Below are 12,074 nucleotides of genomic sequence, written 5' to 3' on the forward strand. Positions count from 1 at the left end.
TCTTCTTTCTTCATCTACTTCTTCCTCCTCATTTTCTTGCTCTGCTCCATCATCCTCACCTCCTTCTTTTATGAGCTCCTTCTCTTCTTTTTGTTCTTTATTCTCCACTTCTTCTTCATGTCTTTCTCTCACTTTCTCCTCTTCCTCCTCTTCGGTCCATCCAAGTTTGTTCATGACCTCCTCATCATCCACTTTCAAACTGCCTCCATCTTCCTCCCTCTTCTCTGTCTCCTCAGTCTTGTCCTCCTCCCTTCTTTCTTTCTCCTGCTCTCTTTGAACATTTTCTTCTTCTTCTACCTTTTCCTCCTCTCTTCCTCCTATCTCTTCCCCTTTCACCTCTTCCTCATTCTCTACCTCCTTTCCTGTTTCTCCCACCTCACCTTTCTCCTCCTCCAGCTCACACACCCCGTCTCCCTCTCCACAACCCTGACGCTCCTCTTCGTCCTCCTCCATGTTTGCCTTTTCTCCTCTCTCTCCTTCACTCCTCTCCTCCACACTCTTTCTCATTGCTTCCTCCTTTTCTACCTGCATTTCTTCCTCTATTTCAACAGTTCCATCATTGATGCCCTCCTCCTCCTCCTCCTCCTCTTTTTCTTCTTCCTCTCTGCTCTCATTTTTATCTCCCTCCTTCCTCACCTGCCCCTCCTTGTCCTCCTCCATCATCACTTCATGCTTTGGCCTCTCTTCATCTTCTTCCTGTTCCTGTTTGAAGCTCTTCTCCTCCCCTTCAGCTCCTTCGGTCCACTCCTCTTTTTTGACTTCAGACAAAATGGGCTCCATTGTGTCCTCCAAGGACAGGAAGTCCCCGAACAGCCCGACCGCCTGAATGACCCGAGACACTATTGAATCGTCCTCCAGGTCCAGAGTGTCCGACGCGCCTGCCGGCGTCCACCAGCTCGCCATGATGCAGGAAATAAAGGGAAAAGCGCTGGGCTGGCGCGTCCTCGTCCACGTTATGAAAGCGTTCGCGCTCACTCAGGAAGGATTTGATTAATGCTGATTGGCAGAAACGGTCCGGTGACCTGAAGGCCACGTTTTCAGCCTCGAGACTTTAATCTTTCAGGTGTGACCTCCTCCACCCAGATTCTCACTTACAGTACAGTACTGCTACTTTAAAACGGAGTAAATGTACATAGTTAGAAGCCCTGCTTCATTAAATGATGTTTTCTAACAAATACTACAACATTTTTCTGCTAATTTCCCCTTTTCAGCTGATATTTGTATTTGACTCTGTCGCTGTGGTCTGTACATATGAGCTCAGTGTAACGAGAGGTTTGCTGGATTGTTCTTACTTTTCTTCCTCTCCTCCTCCTCCTCACTCTTCTCTCAGCTTGAAGATCAACATTCCTCTGCTGGTTTATCCATCTGTGGTATGTAAAGCTTCACAATAAGCTGTAACGAGCGTTGAAGTCTCACATGTATTCACATGACGTCATCCCCGCTGCAGCGAAACACTCGCTAACACGTTTCACCTCCTCATGTATCTGAAAATACCATTAAATCTGAAGGTGTCAAACGCACCACCGCCACTGTCCACTAGGTGGTGCTCAAACGTTTTGTGATGAGTGTGCAGACTGGATTCAGTCCTGAACTGAACACACCGACAGGACGAGTTCGATCATCTGATTTTCATGCTCATTTCTAAACTTTTCCTTCTGGAGCTTGTTGTTTCGTAGTTTCATAGAACCGTAACTCACACAGAAAAAAAGCATCAGTCGTCATTTATCTGAACATTTATTGCAACAATAAAATAATTTAACAGTACAAATGAGATTTGATTCAACCTTCAGGAGTTTTACGTCATCTTTCATGAAAACAGCGTTGTACATTCATCGGTGGCGCGGCCGAAGCCTTCATGCGACTTCTGTTTGAAGCCATTATCAATAATACAGACTCGAAACACTCATCGTCACACATCTCTGAAAGTGCTTTTTCTCCTCACTGATTTTAATATAAACTGGCTTTTTGTCCTGAAGAGAAAATGGCTCTTGCACCCACAACAAAAACATATCATCTTCGTCATCATCCTCAGGTAATATTTCATTTTTGAGCCTTTTTAGAAACTAATTCTTCATGTTTATCGTTATTTCAACGAGCAGCTCTTAACTCTCGTTTTCACTTCTGCTCTGTGACCTCGCTTCCTGCTGCGCCCTCCAAGCCGCCAGCACCTCGTCGTCTTCGGCCTCGGCGACGGCCCGAGCTCTGATCCTCTGCCTGGTTTGGGCGATAAAGGCAGCGATGTCGTCGTCCTCCTCCTCCTCGGCTTCCTCCCTCCTACTCCTCCTCCCCGCCGTCTCGCTGCTTTCGTATTGTGAATGTCGAGCGAACGTCCTCTTTACAGAGAGGTCGGCATAGGCGTCCGAGCCCTCGTTGCTCTCGGCGTACGACCTCGCCGCCCGGCGGTAGCCGTGGGACTGCGTGAACCCGTTGTAGGAATATTCTACGTCTCCACCAGACAGGTCCTCATGTAACCTTGATCTGTATCTGGAGGCAACGCCATACGTTTCCTCCTCATCTTCATCGACAGCATACGAGGCCCTGCGGCTTGAGAAGTCGAATTCGGAGGCAGAGGCATCGAGGTCATCGTAGGGATCCTCTGATTGGACAACTTCTGCTCCGGAGGCCGTTTTCCTCGGAGGAGGCCTGACACTTTGCAGCCAGTCGTCGATGCTCGTGTTCTTGTCTTTCTCCAGGGCGGGGTTGAGATTCAGGCACCCGGAGAGGCCGTAGCTCCTCGTAGGTTTCTCCTTTTTCTTTGCTTCCTCAAGAAACTCCTCCTCTTTCTTCTTCCTCTCCTCCTCCTCCTCCTCTTCCTCCTCCTTTGGTTTCTTTTTCTTGTAGAGGGTGCTGCGCTTGTTGTCCTCCAGGATTTTCTTCTTCTCGTAGGTAGACATCTTGTCCCTCATCTCGGACTTGATCTCCTTGTCGATGGCGTCCAGTTTGCTCATGTTGACCTGGTCCTGGAAGAGGCTGAAAAGAGGGACGCTGGTGGTGGTGATCTTGTTCTTCTTGGAGCCAAAGGTGGAGCCAGAGGCAGATCCCAGAGCGGAGCCTCTTCCAGTGAGACCGGAGAGGCTGCTCGACCCACCACCTGAGAGGACTGACGCTGCTCTGCCGCGACCCTGAGACAGCACGCCGGAATAGGATGCACCGCTCAGCAAGGAGGCTTTGTCATCGTCCACGCCGCGGCCTGAAATCATGCTCGATGCAGCGCCGAAGCTGAGCTCCGACCCCACACGCGACGGTGGAGGCAGGCTCATCTCACTTTGCTTCTGTTTGATGGTTTCAGAAACAACGTTGGCGATCCAGTTTTGGATACTGGCCAGGTTTACCATCGGTTCACCTCCGGGGCCCTGGACCGTAGGAACTGGGAGGATGGGAGGAACTGGTGTCACAGGATTGACTGGGACTGCTGACTGGGCTGATCTTGCAGTGCGCGCCTGTGAAACTGAAGATATCATGGATGACCTGCCACTCAGCATGGACACATTGTCATCATTGGCGACGCTCGGTGGACCTGCGACTCCGGCTCCGGTCCAGAAGGCGGACAGAGGGATCGTCCCTCCGCTGATGCAGCTCTCAGTCTCCCAGCCACACATGGACTGACTCTCTTCCAAGGTTTTCTTTGAACGCTCCAGGAGCTCCTCACGGCGTTGTCTGCGTTTGACCGTTGCAGAGTCCTCACCCCGACTCAACTCCAGGATCTCATCTGTGTTTTCCTCCCCGAGACGCTTCTGCTGCCTCAGCTTCCACGACTGATACGCCGTCAGGTTGACGTCTTGGAGGGACGGAGTCTTGGCCTCTCCTTCGCCATCTCCATCTCCAACTGAACTTTTCTCTCCATCTTCTCGATCCTTCTTGTTCCAGCCAAACTGGATCCTCTTCACGCGCCAGCGCTCCAAAGGCGTCATCTTTTCCTTGTTCTTCTGGCAGAAGTTGTACATGGAGCCGGTGTCAGAGAGGATGCTCTCCATCTCGTCCTCAATCTTCTTCCTCCCTCCTTCTCCGCCTTCGTTAGCGGTGCTCTCGCTGCCATCGTCGTCCTCTTTCTTGCGGTAGCGAGCAGCGGCTTCTTCCTCGATTTCCCTCAAACGCTGTTTCCAAAGGTCAGAGTAACTTGAGTAGCTGGAGGTGGACATTGCGTCTGAGGGTGGACGTCTGTTGCGGCGTTTCAGCCGCTCTTTCACAGCCCGTACGTCCTCGCTGGTGATGCTCTCCACGTCGGCATCTGCACCTTCCTTCGTCTTCTTTGGACGGCCCTCAGTTAGAGACTCCGCGTCCTCGCCGTCACTGTTCAGCTGCGCCTCCCACCAGTCGTCGTTCTGATATTTCTCGTTCCTCCGCTGCCACTCGCGGATCATGCTGTCCAGACCATCTTCATCGTCACCGTCTTCTCCGTGCTCCTGCTCAGGTAGATCGACCTCCTCTGGCGTGCTGGCCGAGCCCTGGTTGTCGAGCCCGTTCTGCGCTCCAATCAATCCGCTCCTGAGCGCCGCAGCAGCCGCAGAGGAGGCGACGCTGCTCATCACGCTTTCTCCATCCTCTTCCTCTTCCATCATGATGGAGTGCGCTTTCACCTCCACCATGCTCTGCTCTTCCTCTTTATCAGTATCGTCGTCGTCGTCGTCCCCGCCCTCGCCGAAGATGCGAGCACGCGCCCGGGCGTCAATGACAGAGCACTGGCTGAGCGTTTCGTCGTCGTCGTCGCGCTCCTCCATCAGGTTCTCGTTGAGGTCTCGCAGCTGCTTCAGGAAGCCTTCGTTGGGGTTGATGGCGCGCTTTTTCCTCATGGAGGTCAGGGCCTCCATGATGGTCATGTGCTGGAAGATCATCAGGTAGGACGCCACCAGGACAGCCGAACGGCTGACACCCATCATGGAAACCACGAGAACCTTTCCTGGAAGAAGACAAAGCAGTGATGACAGTCTGACTGAGGCCGGAGCACACTGTCATTATTTAAGAGTGTTAATAAAGTTACAGGGTTAAAAAAGATCTCACAGTAACTGTGAGCTACCATCGATTTACAACGTGTTCAATAAAACCTTTTATGAAACGCTGACATGCTCGACATGGTGGACCTGGACTGTAAAATATTCTCTCAGAAAGTTAAAAATAACTTAATTTGATCATTTCATTGGTGTTTCGATGTCAGACTGAATCAAATGATGATGGTCGATCGCAGCGGACTGTCGACGCGCAACGTCCTCTCTTTATAAGGTTTGTTTCCTTGTATTTCTGTTTAAGCACAAGATACATTTTGACATCAGAGGGAAAAAATAATTAAATGTTTCTTGCAACAAAGTAACACAACAGTAAGAGAAACTTACTGCAGGCGGAGAAGAAATAATAAAAATAATACTGAAACGCATGAAGATCAAATGAAAAGTCTGTCTTGTCTTTGAATGAAACATTCATAATAATAATATTCTGCTTCACTGACCGCCTGAATTCTTCATCAGTCTTTGAAAGAGGTCAAACATTTTCCTCGAGAGGAAACAGAAAAGCAGCAGAACGGAGAGAAACTTCTCACCCTTGTGTGTCAGCAGAGCCTCGTCCAGGAATTCGGCGGTGGACCGAAAGTGCGTCGAGATGTCGGCGTCGGGGAAGTCGTCCACCTCGATGCCCATGTACTGGATGCTCATGCCGGTGTAGAAGGACTGGCCCGTGTAGACCCCCGTGCCGTGGGCGGTGTTCAGGATGTGGGTGATGCCCATTCGCTTCAGACGCGCCTTGTTGACGGCGATCGACCTGAAGAAAAACCACGATGAACTCAGTGAGTCGTGCCTGACCCCTCGTTACTGTCCAGCGAAAACTCGTCACTGTTTGGAGATTTTTTATGTTTTCAGCTTAATGATAAAAAGCTCCTTTAGGGGTAAAGAAAACGGCGGTTCAGATGAAACAATGCGTCGTGACTCACTTCTCGCCGATGAAGATGTTGGGCCAGACCTCGTCCACCGGGTTGACAGGAGCCTCCAGGCGGTCCTGCACCATCGCTCTCTGGATGTCCAGCACACAGGGGGTGTTGTAGGGGCTGCGGTCGTCCACCATGTCCCGGACGCGGTTGTAGAGGTCTTCCACCATCAGCTGCTCGGCGGTCTCCAGCATGGACTCCGGGACCGACTCGGCACGCGGGCTGCGAGGCGGCAGCTCTGAGGAGGAAACACATGGTTTGTCATAACGATGGCGTCAACGTGGTCAAACATTGGCATTTTGAGCACGTGTGTTAAAGTGCTTCCTGTGCAGAAAATCACTTCCTGCCTTCCATCTGCAGTTTGTGCCACAACAAAAGAGCGATGCAACGTCACCTGCAAACAGCTGTTTTCATTGAGGAACCTGAAAACACCTCAGTTAAACTCATGTCTTCCACCTGTGAGCGATCTGGCTGATGTTTCCTCTCTCCTCTGTTTCTAACATACGAGCAGAACACCTCGTTAATGCAGCGGACCCTCGTCCTTCCTGCAGATCGTCCATTAAGCCGACGTCCACGTCCTGTAATGTCAGAGGAGAACTCTGCTCCACGAGCGGCTCAGTGACAAGGCGTCATATGAGCTAATTTCCTCAATCAGCGCCACTCTGCTCCTCCATCACAGCGCCGGCGTCCTTTAATGAGCTGAGGGGAGGAAGCGTGGACTCACTGGAACTGAAGACGATTTGACCAAATTAGACTCGCTGAATGTGGACTAGATTATTGATGAGTGAGGAGCGCTGAAGAGGAGGCGACCTGCTCTGGTCTAGGTTCAGTCCTCTCAGTGTTTCAGCTGAACCTGAACCAGACCTCACCGTGGCATTTAAAGCTCAGCTCAGTCAGCCAATGAAAAACCTAAATATGATCAAACAGTTCGAGCTCCGCTGGATTTCCTCCAAAATACAGCTGAATTAAATCAAAGTGAACTGAATCACCACAGAGGCTGAAATCTGAACAGCAAACAGCAAACACCAGTCTCCTCGACACCTATCTCACCCTCGCTGATGATCTTCTTCGCGGCGATGGCCGACGACAGGTGGATGGGCTCCATAAAGATGCTCGCGGCGTCTGAGCCGGAGATGGCGGAGAACCTGGACTCTGAGATCATGGAGAAGCTGACGGACAGGAGAGAGAGGAGAGTGAAAGACTGAAAATCCTCATCACGGGTCACTGCGTGTCCTCAGGTGCTCTTACCTGGGGGACGGACAGCGCAGGTAACGAGACTGAATTCCTTGAACGCTCCTCTGCTCCGCCTCCTCCTCTCCACCAGGGACTGTCTGATCGCCACGCTCCCCGCTCTCATTGGTCGACGCCATGGCTGACTGAAGAAAGGGTTGATGTTATGCTAACTTTAGCATCAGTGGGATGAAACTTCCTGACTTGTCAGGTGTCAAATTCACTGCAGACAAAATATTCTCATTTCTGAATGAACCCCCTGTGAATGTAGCTTCAAGTTAGCTTCTTTGGGCTTCATGCTAACATCAGTGTGCTAACACGCTCACAGCAGCCATGCTAACATGCTCAGAGTAACAATGCTAAGACACTCACAGTGACAATGCTAACACGCTGACAGTGACAATGCTAACAGGCTCACAGTGGCGATGCTAACATGCTCACAGTGCTAACACGCTGATGTTTAGCAGGTACGGATACTGAGAGCTAAATAAGACGATAGATCACGTCTGCTTTATCAAATCTGGACCAAAAGAGGTTTAAAATCCATCGATCCGGCTCCTAAAAACCACCTGCAGCAGCTTTAGAACAGCGGACAGAGTCATGCTAACTGCTTCCCTCTGCTTCCAGTCTTGATGCTAAGCTAAGCTAAGTGCAGACATGACAGTGGTGCAGATCGTTGGTGTCACTCAGATGTTTGTCCCCCCATGAACTGACCCTGTTCATTAAATCGAGAGGAAAGAGTGGAAATCTTTAAAGCTTTCAGCGGCTGTGAATGTGTGTGTGTGTGTGTGTGTGTGTGTGTGTGTGTGTGTGTGTGTGTGTGTGTGTGTGTGTGTGACGTGAGGCTCTCCAGCTGATCTATTTTTAAGCAGAGCGACAGCTGCCTGGAGTCTGGCAGGCCTGAGATCAGCTGAAAAGGCTTCAAGCTTTGAAAACAGGAAAACATCAGCGCTGATCAGACGTGAGAAAACGTTATAAACACCACAGCTGTGCGTGTGTGTGAGTGTGTGCGTGTGTGTGTGTGTGTGTGTGTGTGTGTGTGAGTGTGTGTTCTTACCTCGCCGCTCGGTCACGCCGTCAGGCTGAAGGAGGCCGTCTGAAGCCGATGGCCGTCACACAGACACTAAAGTTAGAGACCTCCACCCCTCCTACGCCCCCCCCCCCCGCCCCCGCCCCCCCCAGCAGGCCTGTGGAGACACCCGACACCACAGCTGCAAGTAACTGAGTACTTTTACTCGAGTACAGCATCGTCACTGCAGTTTTTCACACAGACAGACTCTGCACACTCAGATCTTTTCCTTCCTTTCTTTCTTTGCTTCCCTGTCTCTTTTTCCTTCCCTCGTCTGTCCTCTTTGTCTTTGTCCCTCCTTCCTCTTCATCAATCCCTTTCTTTCATTCCTTCCACGCATCATTTCGACTGTTTGCTCTGCACAAATTGTTGAAAACGACCTTTGAAGAGCTCAAACGGTGATTAAAGCCCGTCTCTGTGTCTCCGGCCCTCAGGACACTTTTAGTGGACAACTGTCAGGAAGCAGCAGAAAAGCTCAGAGCGTCCACGCGGACGTCCTCAAGTGTCTCAGTTTGGTTTAAAAGCATTTACCAGAAGACAAATATGTGGAATACAATTATGATGTCACACTGACGCTGACCTTTGACCTTTGTGTGACGGAGGGTCAGCCGCGGGCACGAGGACCCGCAGGTGGAGGACAGGCGTCACCTCCATGAAAATCTGCTCGTTCGCAGGCTGTGACGTCATCACCACCGGGCGTTCTGATTGGCTCTCCTCGTGTCACAGGATCGACTGCTCGTGTTTATCTGAAGTCAGCTGACCCGCTCGGCTATTTATAGCCTCAGAAAGCAGCTAATTTAAGTCACAGGGTCACAAGACGAGCTCACATTGATTATCAGAGACAGACTTAGAAAAGCTCGTTCTGATCGGATGGATGCTTTTAATCAGCGCAGGCTCGCTCGAGTCAACCGAGCCTCTGGAATCAAACGCGTCCAGACGGAATATGAAGAGACTTTATTGACTGTCAGAGAAAAGTGCCTGCAACAGACGACAACAACAACAACAACAACAACAACAACAATAACAACAACAACAGCAGCAGCACGACTCGTCAGTGTGATGCAGAGAAAAAAACAAATGGCCACTTGATGCACAGTGTTCATATCAGACAGCATTTGTCCAAACACGTCCACAGAGCTGAGTCAAACTGTCCACTGAGTGTCTGCAGGCAGGACGTGACTTGAGGACGGATCATAAAGCAGCAAACTGAGTGAAAATACAGCAGATGAGACATTTCTTCAAAGCTAAATGTGGCTAAACAAGCTCAGTCCACATAGGAAATGCTATCGATGCTAACAGACATGCTAACATAATGATGTTTGCTTACTCTCAGCTGACAGTTAGCCACATGCTAACTAGCCTTTGCACTAGCCTGCACAGGTTTAGCTGCCTTTTCACTTTTTATTGCATTGAAAAATAATCCAGTCCAACAGGAGGAGCCTCGTTTGGTGGTTTGGTGCCAATAAAAGGTGAAAATGAACAAACGCTGAGCTGGTTTTTGAGGTTCGCACTCGTTAGCGGCACATGCTCGAACCGTCTGCTGCGACTTCGACGCAGTGCGTGAAGAGCAAACGTCAGTTTAAAACAATAAAAGGCACAAAATCCAGAGAAAATCCGGCGCCGGTGCGACACGGCCGCTGTCCCAGCTCCCGCTGGAGCTGAAGCTAACGGCTGCGTTACGGTTAGCGGCCCACTGGGTCCACACTGCTCCTGATTGATCCCCAGTGCTCGCCGCCTCCGAGCTCTTTGATGAGCAGGTCACGCGGCACGGCGACACACCTCGACGTTCTCAGAGTACATCAACACTGCGTCACAGCGTCTGAGGTGACGACCGCTCGAAGCTAACGGACTGATCCTGGACTGGTGGACATTTACCCTCTTCAGTTTGAGCCTGCAGCTATCGGACAACAGATCAGATGAACTAAAAAAACTAAAAGCTAAACCGCCGTCAGACGGCAGCTGGTGGATTCAGAGGGACGGACAGGACGGCTTCAGACGCTATTCGCCCAGAAGTCCTTCGTTTTGATCAGTCTGAGACCTTAACGGGACGCTCCGGTGCATTTAAACCTGCACTCGCCACCCGCCCGCCTGGACCATCATCAGCTGTGTCTTTGTGGATGTCTCTGTGCTTTGATTCATGGTCATCACGCTGGACGTCCCCGTGGACCAAATCGTCTGCTATTGCTAACACGGCTAACTTAAGGGAGACATGCCAGGCAGAAATACACTGGACCCTGATCGGAGGTTCATGTGAGGCTGTCTCCTCAGAGGACAGGAGGACGACTTAACAGGTTCTTTTTATTCTGTTCTTAATCCAAAAATAAATAAAACCAAACATGATCTAAAGGACATGAAGCGGCTGTCAGAGAGACGCAGAGACGACACATGAAACATACGAGAGCTCCTGAGTACGATGGACAGACGGCTACGTCTTCCTGAGGGTGAGAACGTTTGACACTGGAGACATAACGAGACAGACGGATCAGGTTAACATTCAGCTGCCACACGTGTCACATTCACCGTAACGGACGGAGCTCATGTCCTGAATGTGGACATCTGTGGACGCCAGCCGGGACACATGAACAGGCACCAACATAACTGCCCGTCTGTCGTATCTCTCAGCTGAGGCGGAGACAAAGACAGAGGGTCTGAATGAAGACAGAAGCTTGTCTCTTGTCCTGAAGCATCACATTTGTCTTTTTCCTGAGAACGGCGTCCTGAACGTGAAGCTCGGTGGACGACGTCGTGACATCATCTCTGTTCAGAGCGCAGGAAGCTGCTTCCTGCTCACCATCGGCCGTAAATCAGTGACGCCGTTCTTCTTCTGGTGCTCGTTTGCAGTGATTCAGGTTCAAATTTGGACTTTGTCTCTTGGCTCTGATTGGCGGTTTATTGCACCATGAAGTCTGAGAGTTTTCTCCTTCTTCTGTCCATGAAAACATTGTCAGCGTGAAGCTCAGAAAGGTCCGTTGACATCCTGCAGGTTCACTTCCTGTTTGTCAGGAAGTCTCCGTGAACGTGGTTCTGTTCAGCTCTGGTTGTCGACAGCTACAGGCAGCAGGAGGTCGGCCGCCTCGCCGCCATCTTTCGGCTGGTTCACTGCATTCGTCCTGGCCTGGTAGTCGGCCAGCTTCTTCTTCTTCTTCTCCTCCTTCTCCCCCGTGTCTAAATCTCGCCTCGGCGGAGGCGGGAACTCGCGGCAGTACGCCGGCGGCAGGCACGGCACCAGGTGCACCTCGCCGCTTTCGTTCATCAGCTGGACGCAGGTGTAGAAATCCTGCGGTGAGTGGCTGGTGGCATCAAGAGCGGGGACGGCTCTGGGGAGACCGGCATGTCCCATCATGCTATACTCCGCCCCCGGCAGCGACACGATCTCTGGCCTCGGCCACGGCAGAGGCACGTCCGGCGGCGGGGCGAAGGCCTCTGGAGGCGTGGAGCAGTAGGGCGACAGGCTCTGCACATACGACATCGGGTTCTGGGCGGCGAAGCGACAATGGGCGGCCGCCAGCGTCGGGTCACGCGGCGCAATTAAAGCGTCCTTCTCCCTGTCCGTGGGGTTGGCCGGGACACCACGGTCCTTCGGCGTGGTGAGATAGACGTCGTCAGCGTTGACCTGGTCCCAAACCTCCTCGCTGTACCTCGGCGGGCTGTAGCTGTGGAAGTTACTGAAGTGACGGTTTATTTCGTCCAAGTTCCCCCCCTGAAGGTACGAAGAAGACGGGGAGGAAGAGGAGAAGGAGAGAGGTGGACAGACGCAGAGAGGAGGGACAGGAGGACGCACAACAAGAGGAGGAGCAGCGAGGAGAGGAGGAGGGAGCAGACAGATAGAAGGAAATGAAGAAGAAGAAGAAGAAGAAATGGTTA

The 12,074-nt window shown here is 51.4% G+C and overlaps 2 protein-coding genes across 3 annotated transcripts in view; both read right to left on the reverse strand.

The window, feature by feature from the left end:
- Positions 1-1,960: 1,960 nt before the first annotated feature.
- On the reverse strand, positions 1,961-8,253 carry dusp27 (dual specificity phosphatase 27). Of its 2 annotated transcripts, none has more exons than XM_070958007.1 (6): positions 8,199-8,253; positions 7,160-7,287; positions 6,962-7,080; positions 5,918-6,149; positions 5,531-5,748; positions 1,961-4,897 (listed from the first exon to the last, which is right to left on the reverse strand). In XM_070958007.1, the coding sequence occupies exons 2-6, from the start codon at positions 7,279-7,281 to the stop codon at positions 2,103-2,105; spliced, it is 3,486 nt and encodes a 1,161-aa protein (XP_070814108.1). In that variant the 5' UTR covers positions 7,282-7,287; positions 8,199-8,253; the 3' UTR covers positions 1,961-2,102. The 2 variants fall into 2 exon arrangements, with proteins under 2 accessions (XP_070814108.1, XP_070814107.1); XM_070958006.1 differs by having other exon boundaries at positions 6,953-7,080.
- Positions 8,254-9,147: 894 nt separating this feature from the next.
- Positions 9,148-12,074, reverse strand: part of LOC139351963 (prolactin receptor-like) — a 17,562-nt gene continuing 14,635 nt past the window's right edge. The window contains exon 9 of the mRNA XM_070993886.1: positions 9,148-11,910. Within this exon, the coding sequence (XP_070849987.1) occupies positions 11,239-11,910 (672 nt within the window). The 3' untranslated portion in view covers positions 9,148-11,238. The remainder of the gene's footprint in view (positions 11,911-12,074) is intronic.

This window comes from Chaetodon trifascialis, chromosome 24, assembly GCF_039877785.1.
Source record: "Chaetodon trifascialis isolate fChaTrf1 chromosome 24, fChaTrf1.hap1, whole genome shotgun sequence".
Lineage (NCBI taxonomy): Eukaryota > Metazoa > Chordata > Actinopteri > Chaetodontiformes > Chaetodontidae > Chaetodon > Chaetodon trifascialis.